The sequence below is a fragment of the Mixophyes fleayi genome, chromosome 3 (genome assembly GCF_038048845.1).
Source record: "Mixophyes fleayi isolate aMixFle1 chromosome 3, aMixFle1.hap1, whole genome shotgun sequence".
In the NCBI taxonomy this organism is placed as follows: Eukaryota; Metazoa; Chordata; class Amphibia; order Anura; family Limnodynastidae; genus Mixophyes; species Mixophyes fleayi.
The window spans coordinates 299,166,849-299,188,171 of NC_134404.1; the positions used below are offsets into that span (position 1 = coordinate 299,166,849).

The 21,323-nt window shown below is 37.4% G+C and overlaps 1 protein-coding gene across 3 annotated transcripts; it reads left to right on the plus strand.

Moving 5' to 3' along the window:
• The first annotated feature begins 1,994 nt into the window (after positions 1–1,994).
• Positions 1,995–20,878, plus strand: PAPOLG (poly(A) polymerase gamma). Of its 3 annotated transcripts, none has more exons than XM_075203856.1 (22): positions 1,995–2,252; positions 5,546–5,707; positions 6,696–6,762; positions 7,215–7,296; positions 7,387–7,496; positions 7,731–7,784; positions 8,063–8,174; positions 8,355–8,444; positions 10,207–10,345; positions 10,484–10,556; positions 10,672–10,792; positions 11,115–11,199; positions 12,071–12,124; positions 12,605–12,724; positions 13,744–13,853; positions 13,977–14,098; positions 14,181–14,356; positions 14,470–14,585; positions 16,428–16,651; positions 18,722–18,781; positions 19,087–19,146; positions 19,441–20,878. In XM_075203856.1, exons 1-22 carry the CDS (start codon positions 2,236–2,238, stop codon positions 19,537–19,539), a joined length of 2,253 nt encoding a protein of 750 aa, XP_075059957.1. In that variant the 5' UTR covers positions 1,995–2,235; the 3' UTR covers positions 19,540–20,878. The 3 variants fall into 3 exon arrangements, with proteins under 3 accessions (XP_075059957.1, XP_075059958.1, XP_075059959.1); XM_075203857.1 differs by having other exon boundaries at positions 5,549–5,707; XM_075203858.1 differs by having other exon boundaries at positions 19,087–19,204; positions 19,441–19,525.
• Positions 20,879–21,323: the final 445 nt, after the last annotated feature.

Here is a 21,323-nt window from a genome sequence, read left to right on the forward strand (position 1 = left end):
ATACTGCAGAGGTTCAAAAGGCTGTGGTGAAAGGCTTGTAGAACCAAGCTAAGATCCCATGGGAGAAGCTTCATCATCATCATCATCACCATTTATTTATATAGCGCCACTGATTCCGCAGTGCTGTAGAGAGAACTCATTCACATCAGTCCCTGCCCCATTGGAGCTTACAGTCTAAATTCCCTAGCACACACACAGACAGAGAGAAACTAGGGTCAATTTTTCCACACAGATAAGGCCATGGTCCGGAATTGAACTCATGACCTCAGCGCTGTGAGGCAGAAGTGCTAACCACTTAGCCACCATGCTAAGTGGTTAGGACTTTTAAGAAACAAATTACCATAGAATTTTTTGTCAAAGATAAGATTTTGCTAGGTAAGGCAGATAGAGCAAACACGTGTACATTTAATGTACATGAGCTTAGACCTTTTTCAACCTCCTCTGAAGAGTCACACCAGGATCGTAACTTTTCCAGATTTTATAATAAGCATTTGACATAGATGACATTCTTGCCACCGGGAGTTTATTTAACACATGCGAGTAGAAGCCTCTATCCAACAAAATAATTTTTTTAACATCCAAAATCTCAAAGCCAAGTTGCAAGGATTGGGGTGAGACACTGGACCATTACTTATAAAGTGGAGGAGTGGGGAAAGTCTGAAGATTACCTCCTCTGTCATTCTAACTAATAGAGGGAACCAAGTCCTCCTCAGCTACAGTAGTAGTAGTATTATTACCCAGGTTGTGTCCTCTCTGATCGTCTCTGGGTATTAGAGCAAAATGTGGATATAGATATGCTGTTAAATCTCCATGGATTTGAATGTGTTGATAGTGTCTGAAATCTTGGAGCTTTCACATTGTATGTTGACGCTATGAGATCTAATTATGGTGTACCCCACCGGAGAGGTCAAATCAAAACACTTCTATATTCACTTTCCATTCTCTGTTTTTTTGTGCCTGCTTGGACATTTGGAGGTATATTTACTAAACTGCGGGTTTGAAAAAGTGGAGATGTTGCCTATAGCAACCAATCAGATTTTAGCTGTCATTTTGTAGAATGTACTGAATAAATGATAAATAGAATCTGATTGGTTATTATAGGTAACATTTCCACTTTTGCAAACCCGCAGTTTAGTAAACCTAGCCCTTGGTCTTGAAAATGGAGAAATATCAGCAGAATTGCTTTTAACTCCCTTGAATCTATGCATGATATCAGCTGGCAATTCTAAACTCCTTAGACTGTCTGATCACATGTGCTCACCAACACTTTATTTGTAGTGATTGATATGCAACTGGTGGTCTGAGATCAATGCTTTTTTTTCTTTCCTGAAGATGATATATTTTATTTATTCTGGAGCAAACACATTTTTTAAAAAAATCTAGGCTGCAACACTCTTCTTGAATATGAAGATATCTCTTTAGCACCTTATGGATATAAAATGTAAGCGTTTATTACTTCCTCAGTAAACAACTTATCTTCTTTTCAAAACTATTTGCATAACTGCAACTAATGATCTGAAATTTTCACCATCAAACTTACAATGGCCCCTTAATGACTGGGAACTACATAGTTAATTGCATTATAAAAAGATGTTGGCTGAACCTGTAGTTTTGAGGACTATGTTATACTTTCAATTGATTGTGGTTTGCATTGACCCTGAGCCACCATTGCTCTACCTGATTCCAACATCAGAAAGTTGCTATCCTGATTTGTTTCCTGTTGTATAATAACTACAAAATGTCTTATCCTGCAGAACCGTAGTCACTGGCCCGTGAGTTAAAAAAAAAACGATAAACATTTTACAATAGTTTTGTACATACAGCTGCAAAGTTGGAAATGGAAACATTTTATCAACAGATTTGCTAAAAAATAAATAAATAAATAAATCCGTCCCTTACGCACAATATAGTGCCGGTAGAGGGAGCTGGTGGCTCCAGAAACTCGACCTAGGCTTGTTTGGTTACGTGTCTACTCTATAGCCGAACGCAGGGCATGTTGGGAGGATTTGGGAGCAGTCGGCGATTGGATTGTCGTCGGTCGCCATGTTAGGTGTTGTGTATTGTTATAAATAAAGCTCAGCGGGCGGCCGGCTGCGTATTGGAGAATAGTGGATAGTAAATACCTGGGCGGTGGTGACTTAGGGGACTAGATAACCGCTCGGCTGCTGGTTTCCTGAGTGTGCTCGGAACTCGCAGTAACGCTGGAGGCTCGGGGCTCAGACCAGCTCTGGAGACATGAGAGAGATGTTCATGTAAGTACAGGAAGCCCGGAGTACGTGGGTGGTTGGGGGACTATAGGCTCTGTTCTTTGTCCACATCTGGCCCCTGTGGGCTGGGATAGTTCAGGGTATTTTAATGGTGATCTTCATTTTCCTTCTCAAGTGTCCCGTTAACTATTGGTGGACCCTTTCACCCATGGTACTAGTTATATTACTTTAGATGGTCCCAGGGAATGATTTTACCAGGGCTGTAAAGTATATCCTCACTTGCCCCCACCAGACCTGCTATTCTTCTCATCTGCGAGTTTGTTTGGCTGTAATGTTTATGGCTTGAAATTAGTATATCCTCCAGTCGTGGCTGTGATCCCAACCTCTATGATAAGCTAGTCCTTTATTATGGTCGAATGAGCCTTCATGGTGGAATTGGTTTCGTAGAATTTTTAAAGATGGATTTAGTTGATTATGGTACCTAGGAGTTCAATGCAAGTTTTATGTTAAAAGTGTGCAATTTATTTCACAAATAGAGGATGAAATCTTTGAGTTTGGGCCCAAGGGGCCTGCTCACACTTGGTTTTTCTCTAGTTATTTATTTTTTTAAAAAAACAATTTTTCACTTTAAATGTAGGGTTAATGTGCAATTAGATAAGTGTGTCATACTAGCTTTATTGGTTTAATTAGTTTAGATAGTGAAACAAGATGGGCCTGAGTGAATCTTTTTTTTTTTTTTTGAGAACTGCCACTATTGTTAAGTGAACAAGTAACAGTTTAAAAATGTTAGTTTGTGTGTAGCTGGATTTTATATTTGCTCTTCATTCATGTTCCTTTTACTCTTAAGTTTTATCCACTTTTTGATGACTTTTAAAGATTGTTTACTCTTATTTTTAACAATCCCAATGAGCTTTGTATGGACTGTCAGTGGTTATGATTGACTATTACATGCACAGCTGTTTTTTCTTTAACAATGTGCAACAATTATGTGCAGCATTGATATAATTATCAGGAGTTCTTGTTTTGTGCTTTTAGCTAGTTTGTCATTTTTGATTCATCATAGTAATTTGTATGTTTGGATGCATGGTTGTGATTTGGATTTGTGATTACACATTATGTATGTGGATAGAGAGAGAGATAGATATTTATTTGTTTATAGCATGATGTTATCCATTGATATTTATATGAATATTCATTTAATAGACTTTTTTTATTGGTGCTGCCGTTCTTTTTACGATTAGTCTTCTATTATGGTAGTATGAGTATTGTATTAATCTCCGAATTACTTTTGTTTAATGTGAAATTATTTGTTTCCTCATTTTGGTACCTAGGAGTTCCATGCATGTTTTATGTTCATGAGTTTGCATTTGTTCTCAAATATATTTGAGGAAATGTTTGAATTTATGCCCAGTGGGCATTCTTACGGTGCCATGGGTGGTATCATTCTAGCAGCCACAGAGATTGGCATCTGGATTTTCTAGTAGTATGTTAGTGTCGATTTTTAGCCCAATGTGATGTTAAAGGACCCAATTGGCTGCTAGGTTACAGCTTTAGTCTGTAAGATGTACCAGCTAAAAGTTTGTTCTCTTTGACTTGACCGAAACTAATGGGCCTTATTTTATGTGATCATGTGCCCAAACCTATAGCAGCCAGTGAAAGTAGTCTATTAATGGGATTATTAAGCAGGCTTCCAGAGCTGGAATCTGTAAGTAGCCGTAATGTTGTGGAGCCAATGTGCAACTTTGAGTAACACTTATTATTTAAATAGAGTAAATTGATGCTTAGCCTGATGGGTCTGAGGGTTTTGTAAACACATAGCAAGAAATGTACACATACAAAAAAATACACTGGAGGGCGGAGTACACTTCAGTTGCAATTCCAATAATTGTATTTTGCTGGGGGGGTGGGGGATATATATAAATTCACACTGTATCAGATGAGATAGTGACCTGCATTTCTGGGTCCAACCCTTTCTTCAGTGCACTCTCAATTGTATATTTTATTTCTACACCATACAATTATTTGAATTACAATATGATTGTGTCTCACCTATTGTTTCTTTATGTATATATAAATAGCCAGACTGATGGTTGAACAATGGCTCTATTTTTTTAAATTTAACCTGTGATTAACGATTTTAAAAATTCAACTCTTGTCCCATCACCACTGTTGACTACTCATTTACATTTTTATGGAAGTGTGAATTTTGTAGCCCAGCTTAAGGAGCGGTACCTTTGCTTTGTTATACTGCTGTACAATACCGTTACACCTAGTTAAGAAGATTAATTGTTTTAGAAGTGTGTAGATTGTATGGGAGGTGAGATATACACCCATTACATGTTTGTTTGTGTTTTCCAAAAACAATTTTCTTGCCGCACCCAGAGCAGCCTGGATTATTTGGGTTTCTATCACAAGTGCGTTACCTCTTTCCAGATGGCAAGCAGGTATAGTTGTTGCACTCAGCATGTGAGGGTCACTTATACCTTTGATCACATTCATGCAGGTTCTCTGGGAAATGGGCTTTGCATCAACATTTCTGATGGTTTCCTTTCCACTCTTCCATCAGAATGTGACTTATTTGCAAAAATAGTCTTTAGGATTGTTTGCAAGGTATAGACATACTCCATCAGTCACATTATTTTTACCATAAAATCTCTTGTGTGCACTCAATGTGCTCAATGCTTTGGAATAAATTTGCTACATACGGTTTACATTGGTTATAGTATTCACAGCAGGCTCTGTTGAACAGTAATGAAAATATATGTAGATCTTGGTGGCCTGTCTCATTTTAGAATATCTTCTCCAATTGAGCAATTTCTCAGTGTATTATACCTAATATGGTAATTGTATGCTCTGCCTTTAAGCAAATTGGTAAACGTAATCAATTTCAAAGATGTCTTACAGTTCTAACACACCCAGGCCTGATAAAACTTATCATCTATGAGGAAATGGTATCAACTGTTTCAAAATATCTTTCAAGATTGTGACATAGTTGCGCCATTGTTTTATTATTATCATTTTTAGCATGTTTCTGAGGTTGCATGAAAGTAACTCAGCAGAGTCATGGGAAAGTTGTATTTTTTTATTTTTTTTATTCAACACCCTAAAATAAGTCAGTTTTAACACATGTTGCATTTTAAATTCAACCACAGAAATATTGTTCTTCGTGTACCTTAAATTTTGAAAGTATCTGTGTTTATAGTGTTGGGGTACATTAGCAAAGGGCTCTAAATGCAATTCAGAATTTTACAAAGAATGTAATATATAAAGATATGAGGTTTTGTCATTTTACCCTAACAGTTTAAGCCTTTATTCTTATTGCCACCTCTTTGTTACAGCAGGAATGGCCATCTGGAGGTCCAGCCTCATAAACATTATGGCATCACCTCCCCAATCAGTTTGGCTGGTCCCAAAGAAAACGACCACATCTATACCCAGAAGCTGATTGAAGCACTGAGGCCTTTTGGAGTATTTGAAGATGATGGGGAGCTTGGTCACAGGTACTTCTTCTCCTAGAGAAAAATAAATGACAGATAGAACCACAGTCAAATATTAGCCCTCAAAAAGCATAATAGAGCTCTCTTTCCAAAGGAAATGTTTTATACTGTTTTGTATTTTTTTTTCTTGTTTTTTTTACAAACCTAACAGGAAAGAATATTAAAATAAAAATTAATCAAGAGCATTTTTTAAGCTTTTCGATACATTTAGAGGTTAGCAGTTTAAGTTTAGGTATTATATTTCCTTGTTCCTTGTTCAGCTGACCTTGTTAACGGTTATTTGATAACTAAATAAAAGAATCCTACTTTGCCTTATCTTTATGTACTGTACATTATCCATTTATTTTGCAATGTTGCTTTCAAACAGGTGTTTTCCATTACTTTTATGTAATAAGTGTTTACATTCATATCCTTTCCTTGGTAGGGGTGCTGTTAAACAATGGGTAAATGTGTTTACAATAGTCATTTGTTTCACAAGCTCCAATATGGATGGCTAGATGGTGTATAAATGCAATAATAGATTGTGTATGTTTTCATTGCTTTCAAAAATAATTAATTCCAGACACAAAAATGCTTGTCATACACAGCTTTGATCACGATACCCATCTTTTCTGTTCTGCATCGTACACATTTTCAGTTGGCTGAAAAGCAACTTGTTTCTTGATTTGTCCAATCCTGAAACAAACTATTCATGCTTAGTTTATACAGGTAGCAGAACTGCTGCTATCTGGGTTTACAGGCCTGACCTACTGATGGGTTAGTGAGTTCCATATAGATTCTCATTTTTTTTTTTGAGTATAACAAATATTTTATGATTTTATTTTTATTTTTTTTTGTTCTTAATTGTGAGCTTTACTGGCTGCCTATATGTTATAAGGGCCGTATCTTGGTCTCCTCTTTCATTAATGTACCATTGTCCACACCTGTAATGTCCTTGATATGCAGCCATGACATTCTTTACATCCTTTCTTTTTCTTCCTCGTATTTTTAGGATGTTTGTCTTGGGTAAACTAAATAACTTGGTCAAAGAATGGATTGCTGAACTTGGGGAATGTAAGGTATGTAAAACAATGTTAATGGTGCATATGATTGCTTGGTAATCTCAATGCTACACATGCTTCCTATTCTTATGTAGGAGTGACCATCTGAAAACCTGAGCTTAGTCACTAGTGATCCCCTCATGTCCCATGTCTGTCTGCTAGGCGGAGTTCCATCTTATTACCACATTACATGCAATGTAGTAGTGTCTTAACACTAATAAATGCATATAATGGGAATGACACCATTGTTTCTGGTGTCACAATACCCACTACTGAGGCTACTAGCATTACAGTAACATACAACTTGTGTTAGATCTTCAGAAGACTTGGTTCTTTTCAGTCCATATAGCCATATATCCTTGTTAAACGCCTTATAGAAGCCTACAGGGAGCTCCAAACACTTCTACAGCAGCACTTCGGCATAACAGTAAAACAGTGATTATTCGTTTGTAACAAAATGTCTTTTTCAGAACCTGCCACCAACCCTTATATCGGCAGCTGGAGGCAAAATCTTCACGTTTGGTTCCTACAGGCTTGGAGTTCATACTAAAGGTTTGTCGGCATTCATGTTTAAATTGGGTTCTCTGTAGCTGCTAATGTCCTGGATAATTAATTGAATCATTGTCTATTTTATATTTTTAGGAGCTGATATTGATTCTCTCTGTGTTGCTCCCAGGCATGTTGAACGGTCAGATTTTTTTCAGTCTTTTGTTGAGAAGCTGAAGCTTCAGGATGGAATAAGAAATGTTCGGGTAGGTGAATGCTGTGTTTTGGCATCCAGGTGTTTTGTAACCATGTACTATATCCTGAGCTAAGCTGAGAATCATTGCTGTGCCAAGACCCAAGCGCTTGCTAAATTACTACAGCAACTATTGTCCATTTCACCAAGGGTGAATTACTATTTAATTGCTAATTCCATTTTTTTTGTATGGAAATGGTTGAATTGTATTAAAGCTTTGTTCTGTTTATTTTTTTTATTTTGTCAGGCAGTCGAGGATGCTTTTGTGCCTGTTATAAAGTTCGAATTCCTGAATATTGAGGTATGTTCCCCTGTGTTAGTATTTTTAATTTTAGTGTAACAGAATAAAGTTAAAGCTTTTACCACATGCTGTGACTTCTATTGTATTTTGAAATGTTCATAGTGTTCAACTGGATAACTTATATGCACCATATCTAGACAAAATTTCTAAGTGACTTGCTTTGCTTTTCTCAGATACACGTTTGTTGGGCACTATCTTTACTTATATTGTATTTGGTACTTGTGGTGGTCTTGTGATGAATATACTTATCTATGAGAGTTTTTTTTCTGTCTCTGTAGATTGATTTGGTTTTTGCTAGATTGCCCATGCAGTGTATTCCTGATGACTTGGACTTGCGTGATGATTCACGATTGAGAAGCTTAGACATAAGGTGTATAAGAAGCTTAAATGGTAAGTCCAAACATTGCAAGCATACGGTATGCTTTGAATTTGTAAGGACAAGTAAATGAACACTAATATACTGTCTGGGATTCTTCACAAATGATGCTGAAGTATAAAACCAGGTATTGTCCCCCTGTTGGTTCATAGCAAGAACCCTGTTGTAAACAAATGCATGTCATCTCTTTCCAGGTTGCAGAGTTACAGATGAAATTTTGCATTTAGTACCAGATAAAGAAAATTTCAGATTAACCCTGAGAGCCATAAAACTGTGGGCCAAGAGTAAGTATAGAGATTTTAATCAGTAATTGTGAGTTTGTAAAATCCTAATGATGCGGCAGTAGGAATTCTGTTAAAATAGTTAAGTGATTATCTAAGTTTGAGTAGTAGTTTGCTGGTCATGACTTGTATAAAGATGTATGTTTGTTTTTTTTTTGTTAGGTTTAGTGTACATACAGCATGTGGAGGTGGTTAGAAAAAAACAAATGAAATACATGACACATTTCATGTGTCAATCCGGCCTGATCATATTTACCAAAAGTTAGCAGTCGGCACTTATAATTAAAGGATTGCGAGCTTCAAATTGGCAGTGATTACCCAACAATTTGTGTTACCACAAAAATAATGGTACCATAAGCCTGTTCCCCACTGAATGTGTCCAGTTCCCCACTGAATGTGTCCAGTTCCCCACTGAATGTGTCCAGTTCCCCACTGAATGTGTCCAGTTCCCCCAGCACTTTTGGTGCTTCCAAGCATAGCATGAAGTGTTGTAAACTGTTGTCGCTACTACTGCAGCCAGAGCTGCATTTTCTCCCATAGGAAATGCCTGGTGTGATGTGCCCCAGAGACTGGGACATGCTGATTGGACAGTTTTATTAATACCAGTTCATAATGCTGACCCCTGTAACAGTAAGCACTAATTGTCCAAACACTTAGAATATGTACCTAGTGTTGGCACTTGCACATCTCTGCTGCACAGGAAAGCGGATTTCACTTTTTCATTAAAACAAGTAATTTATCTGTCTTTATTGACTCTCATTTGAACCTCTGGTCTGAGTTGTCTTATGCTGTCCTATTCCCCATGACAAAATGCTGTAAGCGATCGCGAATGTATGGCATTGATCAGGGATTTGTGCACAAAGGCTGGATGTAAATTGCTTGTAGCTGTCACATTACCCTCTAGCTTAACATGTTAGAAACTTGCCCCCTCAGGAGGAATGGTGGCGTGGGTATAAATATTTAGAGGTTTATGTCTGTTGATTGAAGCTACATTAACTGCATGGAGAGCCCATCTGGATAGCCTTGAATCATTGGGATAATTAATCTTTATGGTAGAAGACCTATAAGAGATTTTTGTGGCTTCATTGGTTTACTATATAGTACCCTGAGCCATAAGGAGCTTGTAAAAGCTAACTGCGGTAGAGAGTATTTGATTCAAAGTGCCTGATGTGCTCTTCTGGGCTGTTTCTCCAGCCTGCATAGCGGGGAGCTGTTAAGGTATCATGGAAGGTGCGGTACTGATGGCATGACCCTCCTTTCCAGGCTGACCACCTCCTATACCTCACAGCTCTTCTCATGTATGGATTGTTCTTACCACATAGTGCTCAAGGTAATGATAAAATAAAAGCATAACCTGGATGGGTCTGCTGCAAATATATACTATTCCCTGAATGAAGTATTACCTTTCTGGGGGCAAATTCAGTTAGCCGAAGGTCCTGTAGGAAACTTGCTCACTGAGTTTCTGTGCACAAACCCAGGTATTAAAGAAAACATTGCTCTTAATTTACTTATTTAAGTAATTAAATCCTAGCAATAAATCAAAATAACAACCTTAGACCAACTCTGCTAGATTGGGATCTTAAGGAAATGCAGACTTTTGTATTTTGTTCAACCTGTAGGTGCCGCTGTTGCCCTTCTATGATTTAGTTTTGCTCCCAACAAAATATGTAGCAGGCTACATTTAAGATTTGCCAGTATATCTTTGCTGTCATTTTGGTTTCTTTGTAATCTGAAGTTTTATATCATTGTTTTTTTATTTTTTTAGGACGTGGCATTTATTCAAACATGTTGGGATTTCTCGGCGGTGTTTCATGGGCAATGTTGGTAGCAAGGACATGCCAGTTGTACCCAAATGCAATTGCCTCTACTCTTGTGCATAAGTTTTTCCTTGTTTTTTCAAAGTGGTAAGTATTAAGGTCTCCATTGATATTTATAAATATTATACACTATATCATTGCAAGATTTACAGACAGACTGTTAAATGCTCTACCACGAAAATGTCCTGTTGATTGACTATTCCGAACATATTTTTACTCTGACAGGGAATGGCCTAACCCGGTGTTGCTGAAACAACCAGAAGAAAGCAATCTGAATTTACCAGTTTGGGATCCCAGAGTATGTAACACGTGTGGACAGACCGAATCAGTGTCTAACAGATTTACCTCTTTAGGTTTGAAATCATTCAAGAGCTTATTTTTCTTTCTATAAATTCTGCATTCTTTCTCTTCAGGTAAATCCAGCTGATCGGTATCACCTAATGCCTATAATCACCCCAGCATATCCTCAGCAGAACTCTACTTACAATGCATCAACCTCAACCCGAACAATTATGGTGGAAGAGTTTAGGCAAGGTATGACTGATTGGTATAGATGTTGGAATGCATTCTCATTTTAAAGTTGGTGTAAACTGTTAAAGAAGTAAATCTACTTTGGGTTGTTATGTCTTCAAATTGTGCTTAAGTTATTTTTAGCATTTGTTAGAATGACATATATAGAAAATAACTGGATAGAGTAGGTAGCCAATGCTCCAAATTACTGCTGACACTGTTTAGTTGCTTGTACATCCTTACTGAGTCCTACATTCACTGACTAAACTCATTATCTTATCCGTCTCTACCGTAACAGATAAATGGACGTTTGCTTAAATTAAAATGTTTTTTGTTCTCTCCAAAGGCCTGGCTATCACTGATGAAATTCTTATAGGCAAAGCAGACTGGGCTAAACTCTTTGAACCACTAAACTTTTTCCAGAAGTACAAGTAAGTTAATTATCGCAAATAATTGCCAGCGAGACACTGAATTAAAATGGAGGGTGCTTAAACATACAACTACAGACATTGTGCGACCCAGAGAGGGTACAAGGAACATTCTCGTTGTGTTTCTGAGTATAGCACACAGTTCAGAGTGAATGCTATGTGGTGCTGCTGGTGTGAAGAAGCCATCCTGTGATGATTCTCATTGCCCACCAGAGGGCAGTGCAGGATAGGCCTGTGTTGGGTGTGTATGCTGTAGTACTACCTGCTGTATGTAAATTGGGTCTTATTGTAAAAGCAGCTCCTTGAGATCTAGTTTACATGGAGTCATTTAGGACTGGCAAAAAGAGTGACCTTGAAACATGAGTGTCCATCTTTAAAGTGAAAGAAATCCATTTACAGCCCTCTCATATTTTCAAATTTAAATATACACTAATTTGTGCATAGCTGGTTATCCCAGAGCTGTCACATGTCTCAATCACATGCTGCTCTATGCAACTTCCTTGCATGTATAATGTTGGAGGGAGTGCACAGTGCTGTGCCTATTGTTTAGATGTGATTGACTCACCCTCTACAAATCTATGCCAAGAAAGTAGTGCAACTTCTAACCCCTGCTGATGAGATTTCCCATTTTTAACCTGAGAGCAAGTGTTCCTTAGGAATACAGTGTTCATAGTGTATAAGCGTAATACAGGCAGCTTGGTATCTCGGAAAACCTTTATTGCATCAATAGTTGCAATAATTGGGAAGCCTTTGTGGCTTTTTAATTCTTTCCCTTGCTACTATAGAAAGATAAAGGATGTAATAAAGTGTTTGTGTTTTAGAATCGCACTTACATTAACATTGTGTAATGGTTTCTAAATTTTCTTCACTTTAGGCATTATATTGTCTTGACTGCCAGTGCATCCACAGAAGAGCATCAGCTGGAATGGTAAATGTCTTTTGAGATTTCAGGTTGAACTCTTGTTCTTGCTGCATCTTCTTGGCTACACAACTTCAGCAATGTTTCTACCAGTTATAATATACATCCGTTATTGGTTTGTTTGGATTTTTAGCCAGACTGATCTTGGATATCATAATTAATGTTACTTGCAGCATCTACAGCTTCTTATTGATCCAGAAACATCCTTTTAGGTCAAAAATTCTTTATGTGCTGTGTTGTGATCCATAATTCCATTTGCTATTAAGGCGTTTTTGTTATAACAAAGTTATGTTCTTATGCATGTAAGCTTGCAACTTTATCACCTAGATGTTTGTCTTTACAGTAAATGAACAAACTTTATTTTGCACTAGTTTTATTATGGCTGTGTAACTTTTGATATTGCTGGAATATTGTATCCTGCAAAGCATGACGTACTAAGGTTTAAAATTGTACATAAGATGTGTGAAAAATATTTGCTCTTCTCTGCAGGGTTGGTTTGGTTGAATCCAAAATTCGTGTACTTGTTGGAAATTTGGAGAGAAATGAGTTCATCACACTCGCCCATGTAAACCCTCAGTCTTTTCCTGGGAGTCGGGATCACTGTACAGAGTAAGTTCCTGAACTGATGGTTGGAAGCATTTACCTATTAGGGGAGTTGAACTTTTTATGAAAGAAAAAGCTTGGCTTCCAAATCTGTTGTTTTTGTTTAACCTACACTCAGTGGCCACTTATGTACAATTTTCTAGTATTGCTTAGGATCCCCCTCTGCCCTGAAACAGCTTGAATTCTTCATGGCGTGTATTCAACAAGATGCTGAAACCGTTCTGTAGAGATTCTGGTCCATGTGGACATATTGCGCATATACTGCTGGAAGTATTTTGGATGATAATAGTGGAAAGACCTAGGGGGACTTCTACTGCTGTAACCCATCCACTACAAGGTTCAACGCGCTATGCAAGATGCTCTTCTGCATATCACTGTTGTAACGCATGGTTACTTGGGTTATGGTCTCCTTCCTGTCAGCTGGAATCTGTCTGACCTCTGCCATTAACATGGAGTTTTTGCAACACAGAACTGCTGATCACTGGATGCTTATTCTGCGCATTATTCTCTGTAAACTAGTGACCGAGTGTGAAAATCCAAAGAGATCAGCTGTCTGACATACTCAAACCACTCCATCTGGCACAAACAATAGTTAGCGGGCAGTCACTAGGATCCCATTTCAGCGCCGCCCCCCCCCCCCCCCCTGAACTGAATCTTCTGAACATGTCTGCATGCTTTCATGCATTGAGCTGCAGCCACATTGGCTGATTAGATATTTGCATAATGGGCAGGTGTATCTAATAAAGTGGCCACTAAGTGTATACATTCTATAATAATTCATGTGTTGTATCATGCAGAGTTTTTTTAGGGTGGGTGTGTTTGCCTGTATAGTAGTTGGAATTCTAGAAGTGGCAATTTATTGTAGGTGGTTACTTCCTTTTTTTTTTTTTTTAATGTTTTATGGTGGTCTCTTCTAATAGTCCCAGATCCATTTAGAAATGTAGTGGGGTTGATTTCAGTTGTGTACTATTCTAGTTGCATCTCAGACACTGATTTTGTTTTTTGTTATTTTTTCTGTCCCCCAGTAATGAGTATATGTCTATGTGGCTTCTTGGAATAATATTTAAGAAAGTGGAGAATGCTGAAAGTGTCAACATTGATTTAACACAAGATATACAGTTATTCACAGATACAGGTTGGTTCTTTTGCCTTTGTCATCTTTTACTCCAGGCCCTATTGGTGCATTGTGAGAATCTTGTCTAGAAGAATAATTGTTAGTTTTGGTTTTATTTTTTTATATATTTTTTTTTTTTTGCAGTTTATAGACAGGCCAATAACATAAATATGCTGAAAAAGGGGATGAAGATTGAAGCAACACATGTAAGGAAGAAACAGCTCCACCAGTACCTTCCTCCAGAAGTTCTACAGAAGAGGAAGAAGGTAATTTTGTTTTGTGATCTATCAAGGTTAGTCAACACTCATTTGAAATTTCCTAATAAAAACTGTAAAATCTCTTTTGTAGCAAAGTGTGCCAGATATCAACAGATCGTCTTCAGGTCTCTTATCCAAACGATCGTCTTTAGATGGCAACTGTCTGGACAGCTCCAGAGATACAGACACCGGGACACCTTTTCAGTCTCCTACTTCTTGTCACAAAAAGTCTAGATCGAATAGCCCTATTTTACCAGATGTGCACAGGTCAGAGGAACCGCCTTCCCTTTTTTAATCTACTTTCTAATGGCTTCATAACATACAGAAGAGCTGCTTGCACTGTTTTACATCTAACCCATTTACTTTATTCTCTTTCTTAGGAAGCCTATAACGGAGAATCATCCAGCAAATGTGTTCCCTTCAATCCAAAAACCAATGAATGCTGTTGTGCCTTCTGAAACTACTCAAGGACAGTCCATTCCTGTGATTGGATCAAGTGAGCACTTACAAATTCCTTATAAATAGGATATTTTATTTGTGAATATATTTATCTTTTCAGACTTGAAGCAAGTATAATTTCATAATTGGTAGTAAGATAAATAAACATGGGTCTGTCTAGTGTTATCATGTCTCTTGGGCATTTAAAAAAAAATGTAGCAATTGACTTTATAAAAGTGGGAACAATGAGAGCAAAAAGTGGCATTATTTGAGAATTCCATAATTGGGCTATGTAATTCTCAAATAACATTACTCTGCACTTCATAAATCCATTAAGTTTAATTTCACCCTAATTGACTCAGTGTCTGAGGTTTCTTTATCTCATTAGGTATATTAAAGATTTTCAGAGCTCCATTTAGTGGTGTTACCTTGTCTGCATGTGTCTTTATTAGCCATGATTGGTCAAGGTCTTTAGCTGCAGAATACTCTACATGTGCTGCCATTAACATTTACAAACAATAGAACCCTAATGCAATATACGCTGTACACAACTTTTAGGCTGCAGCTATATAATTCTACACCGCATAGTATATGCTGCATTGATTTTAATTTACAATTTATTTAACTTTATATGCCCTGTAACCTGGTGTCTTTTAAAATTAAGTGTTTAAGTTGTGTGTTTGTCCTTATGTAAACTTGTTTTTTTGTACTCATGTAGTATTTCGCAGATATTGAAGTCATACTGTACTTTTATCATTGTTTTAATTGTGGATGCAGTACCATGCAGTAAAAGGATAGCAGCTTCTTAGTGTTGTGGAAGAGGCCTTTTGGATGGTGTAAAGCTTCAGAGGCTACCCAGATTCTGTAATGGATATACCACTAAACTGTATACTTCTAACCCATTTCCAAAGGGTCTCTTATCCAAGTTCATTAAAGACCACTTTCATTAACTCTTAGTACGCATCTCTGCAATCATATCACCATTCCTATGGTCATGGTTGTGTACATATTCTCAACAGCAGGCTCTTCTTGAAACCTGTTTTTGCTTTTACATTAGGCAAAACTACAGTTTAAGCACATAAGCTAAAGAGGGGCTTTTGTTGTGTGCTCCTAAAGCCGTTCTGACTAGAAGTACATGTGTTAAAGATCCTTACAAGCAGGCAGATCTTGTGTCAAAGTACTTCATGGTGGGCAACACTTTTCAAAGGTTTATCGGGGAATCAGTGATTGCTTTACTTAGTTGACCCACTGGGATCTGTGTACTCAATCTGAAAATTACTCTGCACAACACTCTTGTTGGTCGGATTATATATTAAGACCATTCCCCCATTCCATCTCCGATGGAGTTCGCAAAAAGGGAAAGCCTGCTGCAATGTTGAACAAGCTGGCCATTCTGAAGGTATAGATCTGACCTCCACATGTGGGGTAGTTCCAGTCAGCCTTTTCATTAAAATACTAGCCATCAATTAATCATACACCCAGTTACAAAGTCGAAATTTCCAGCAAGCCAATCTCGCAATGAGGGCAATTCCCAGCTTACTTTTGATTGACCCTTAGTCCTTAGGCAATGAAACAGGCTCTCAGCTGGTGGCTGTCCTCAACCCTAGTTTTACATGGGCAGTTTTCTTCCTGAGATGGCATATTTCCTCAACCAATGTAAGTCTCTTGGACTGATGAGGGGTCTTCGGGTCTCTCTCTGTCTTAAAGCCAAACCATTCATTTTGGAGTTTGAATTCCCAAGGTGAAGCTCTCAAATCCTTGTGTTGAAGTTGCCCTTTGGGAAGATGCCTCCCCCATAACGCTGAGGAACCCTATTCCTATTACCTTATGGTGCTGTCACAATGAACTCTAGGGGAGAAAGGGATTTTACGATAATATATATATTTTTTTTTCTCTTTAGATTCTGATGCTGTCATGGCAGTGAAACAGCTGATACAATCTGGCTACACCATCCCAACTGTTGTAGGACTTAATGTTATTCCACATCTTGTATCGCCATCTAACCTCTCCCAGGAGCATGACCACAATGGGTTGGGGAATGTCAGCCCTAAGAGTGCTGCGGCTAAAAGGGCTCATCCCCCAAGCCTAGAAACGTCTCCAAAGCGAATAAAGGATTCTGAAAAGGTTTGACTGCTCTTTAATATTACTTGTCAGTGTGTTAGTTTACATGCCAGCTGGGATTTGTAATCTTCCATATAAAATGAGATCATTTTGGTAATGTGTTCTGCTTCTAATTCCAGTTTTCACTTTCTACTTACTTTTTTATTATGAGTTATTTATATAGTGCCTATATATTACTTTCCAGGGAATATTTATTGCAAATATATCTATCTAAAGCAGGTTCTTCTGTCTTCACCTGTCACACACACAAAAATGGTATTGGTGATGTCTGCTTTATTTTAGTAAAGCTAAAAAAAAATTAGATGCCCATTCAGTAGTGCAGGGGGTCTAGTGTTTCATCTGTAATCTAACTGTTGCCAACTGATAAATGTCTGGGCATTACATTGAACCCTGCCATTACAGAACAGGTCACTTACCATAGTTACATGCGAGACTGTCCTGTCATAGATATTACAGGCTGTTGATATCCTACGTTTGTGTGATAAATATAACCCATCAGAAAACAGTCTATAGCCTCTTGTTGATAGAACTAAAACAGATGCAGACTACTGTCTCTTAAAGCCCTTATGTCTCGGCAGCCTCACTGTGGTGCGCACAAATTGCCAGTCTACACTACGAGCAGTCTCCTAGGCAACCATGTAGCGTCAATCCTTAAGTAAGCTATGCTTAATACCCCTATGTCTATTAACATCTCTACACCTAGATAATGTATCCTGTAATTTATCTCCCCTTGCAGTTGTTATGAAATTGAAAAGAGTATATAAGTTACTTGTGCAGAATGTTTTGCCTCCTAGCTGTGAATAACTTTGTAACAGTGGTATAACCTAATAACCTCTGATGCCACCATGTAGATGCTGGTCCAAAATGCTAGCACACATGAAGCCAATTTATTCCAGCACTAAACCTGTATACATGCCTATATGAACAAGGAAACTGCAGATGGATCAAGAAGGTTTTTTTCTATTTAAATTTGCATATAAATGGTGATAAGAACAGTGGAACCTCTGTAGGCTGTTCCCAATAGCATAGAGATCAGGCAAACCTGAATAGGCTCATGGTCAAGCGACATGTTTCAGACTTTATGAGAAAGGTCTGATCTTTGAAACGCTTCGCCTATTCAGTAAGCATTGCACCTCGAACTGTAATCTTGACAGACTAGTGTACAGGTACATGTCCAGGTTATTGTCATTAAGGTTGACACTTATTAATGTGTAACTATTTGGCACTACTTCCTCTGCTTGTTTCTTATGCTCACAATAATATATTTCTCTTGGCGTGTTGTAGCTACTATACAGCCCCTTTTAGATTATTAAATGGAAGTGTTCTTCTGGTAAGGTTTTTTTTTTTTCCCTCCAGATTTCTGATCACTTACCAGAGGTCAAACATGGCACCAATTAATGATGAGGAGATGGTTATTTGCTCTGTACACTGCCACTATTTTTGCCTTTCTGGTCTTAGCCTTCATCAGAGAATGAATCTGCTACATGCAGATATTTTATTTTCCTAGTTTTGCACAATGGTAACACAGAAGGCATTTTGTTGTTGTCCAGTTGTATGTAATGGCATACAAGTTGTCTTGGGACTTTACTACCTATATTATGGAGCATCCTTTAGGATAGTGATGGGCCACAAGTGGCCTGGTCCTTTTCTTTGTTTTATGTCATGGCTTCCCAGCACTTATGCTTTATGTTCCGCAGAGCCTCACTCCTGGCTACAGATCTTATTAAATGCTGCTATGGGGTATATTATTGCAAGTGCAAGGTATGAGGCATTCTTGGGGTAAATTGGGTTCTAAAAGGGCTTATGAAGGTGTTTTGGGATCAGTTGATGAGTGGTACATGTGTAAAGGTGAAGGATGTTTTGGACTATGTTCCTTGTCTGCTTTTGACAAAAGGCTTTAACCTCAGTAATCACTTTATTTTAATAAAAATATTAATATATACTAAAGTTAATTTTTATGAATCTGATTGGGATAGGCCAAATTCTTATGTCTCAATATTTGATTACAGGCTATGTAGTAGTCAAAAAGATTCTGTATAATTTTAGCTGATGAGCTATTCTTTTTTTCTCTAGCTCCTAGGAATGTCTGAGTCGGCCTTTGTAAAGCCTGAAATTGAGACTATACAAACTGTGGTAAGTTGGGCAGATATTTTTTATATATATTTATTTTTTTGTTGCAAATAATGTATTGCATATTGGATTTTTTCATCTAAAAAGTTTAATTTTGATAATTACACATAAACCTACCCTCTTAGTCACAGAGAACCACTAATAAAACAATTCCATAAGATGAGGAATTTGGGTAAAACATACTTAACCAACATAGTTCCACAAATGATCCAAGTTACATAGCATTCCAAATAACTGTAGATCACTTGTCATGTAACACATGTTATCCTGTGTGTCCTCTTTGACCATTATATCATCCTCCTTTGCAGGAAAGAATAAGTGAAGGGGAAGCTATGCCAATTCCTACTATTGACCGCTCTAGATCACAGGTACTATCCATGAAATCTGTATATTCACATTGGTGAAGTTCCTGTGAATCATTACAAGGTAACTTACGGGTGCACCTAGATTTACGCGGAGCTATATATTGAGCTTCATTTTCAAGGAACACCTTAGCTTGCCATCTTAAATGTAAATGCATTTTATAATTCTGTGTTCACATCTTTGTATTTTGGATAATGGTGCACTTTCAGTTACTATTGTGTAAAATGTTTTTTTAATTTTATTTATACAATCCTTTTTAATGTTTTTAATATCCACCTGGTGTTTTAATCTGTTTATAGAGGCTACCCAGTAAAGAGCTGCCAGATGCATCTTCTCCTGTGCCAACCAGTAATATTCGGGTCATTAAAAATTCTATCAGACTAACTCTTAACCGGTAACGTCATCAGATAAGGTGTAAAGCAATAACTGAGCAGCTCCCAAAATGTGTGTTCACTGCATGTATGTTTAGAAAGCTGTACCGTATGTATGAATCATGAATTGTGTAAACTTAAAACTGTTGCAGAATATTCTGGGTGTAATTCACTTCATATCCCAAGCTCCAAAAATAATCTCTACTGCCATTATATTCTATATACAATTTTATACACTCTTTTAGAATGTCTGTTTTTGTAAAATATTTAAAAAAGAAAAAAAAATAGAATATATCTTGTTGGGATTAGTAATTAGATCCTGCAAAGATTTGTCTGTCTCTATCGTGCGCGCTCTGTGTGTCTCTCTCTCTCTGTCTCATTTCAATCAATGTGTTTTGAAAAGTTGAATATATTTAAAAATGGGGAAAAAAATTATTGGTCTTATTTGGTAATTAGACCATGTGCTTCTTTTGTATGACATTTTGTCCACCTGTTGCTGCATTCCTAGTTGATATTACAAAATGTATTGCTTTACCTTACCTCACTTGTCTAGGGAAGCTATTTTTCCTGGACTTGGCAAATAAATACAGAGCCTTGTTTTTCTCAGGCTTCATGAAGCGTCCAGCTTTCAATGCAGATTTATGTTTTTCGTTATGATCTGAAAAACTAGATACTGATATTGTCTCCTGTGGAGACATAACGTAAATTAACATTTATTTTCAAATTTATAGTTGGGTCTATCTCTTATTTCCCTTAATTTATCAGAGTAGTTCACCTAGAATTGTATCCCACTACAGTTCTATAATTCTGCCACTCTCAGAAATTGAAATAAACTTCAAAGGTGGTTATTACAACTCATCTCTGCACCTCCTGTTATACATCAGGCATGGACTACCATTACTGCTGCTTGTCCTCCAGGGTGGAAAGCTTGAGTCCTGTGGTAATGGAGTGTGACCTTGGAAATGCCTGGTCACTGGTACAAATAAACCCCCAAGGCAACATTATAATTAGATGACAAAGCTGTCCACAAAGGCATACAGAAACCAATAATTTCATGTAAATTTTTTATTGGTGCAGAACAGAATAAAACTCAGTGCTCAGTTGGGTGGTTGAGCCCCTCTGAAACCTGTTCTTCACCACTTGCCTCAGGAATTTAATGTCTAGCCTTTATACATTTTTATTTCTTACTAGTGCTTTATTCAGTCACTTTGTTTTACAAAGCATCCATTGGTTTATGCAGATTTACTAGGTTATACAACTGCTGTATTGTTAAATGCACTGTTTTGTAATAAGCAATGAATGCAAACTATTTTTGTATGTAATACTACCACTGTATCAAACACACAAATAAAAACAAATACTCCCCTATTATGTCTCATTTGTTTTGTTAAGAGTTTAGTGTTTATACCATTGTGCAGAAGAAAATTAGTATCGTTGGTGAGAAAATCAAAAACAAAATGACCATGATGGTTATATAATAGAAGGTGACCTTAGTGCTGGAAGTGTCTTGATATCCATTATGCTCAACTTGGTTTTTGTAATACTTCATAGAACAGTACATTCAATTTGAAAGCCCCAGGCTCATTGGGGACATTGTGAAAGCTGGTGCAGAGGTAACTGAAGATAATGTGCTGTATCTTACAGTGCATTGTAGTAAACTGCTCCTGTGATGGCTTATTAAATGAGTACTCGAAAAATCAGTAGATCAAGATAAGAAAACAATTTGACAACTTTGTAAGTCAGTGGTTAGACAGGTTCTGTAACAAGTGCGGATTATCACTATAGCTGTTAAACCAGCAGCATGGGGGGTC

What these genes read in the sequence shown, in the direction of transcription:
- PAPOLG (XM_075203856.1), top strand. An exon ending in GATGGGGAGCTTGGTCACAG is followed by an intron (nt 5,708 to 6,695) that starts GTACTTCTTCTC and finishes TCGTATTTTTAG; the next exon opens with GATGTTTGTCTTGGGTAAAC. An exon ending in ATTTTACCAGATGTGCACAG is followed by an intron (nt 14,357 to 14,469) that starts GTCAGAGGAACC and finishes TCTCTTTCTTAG; the next exon opens with GAAGCCTATAACGGAGAATC.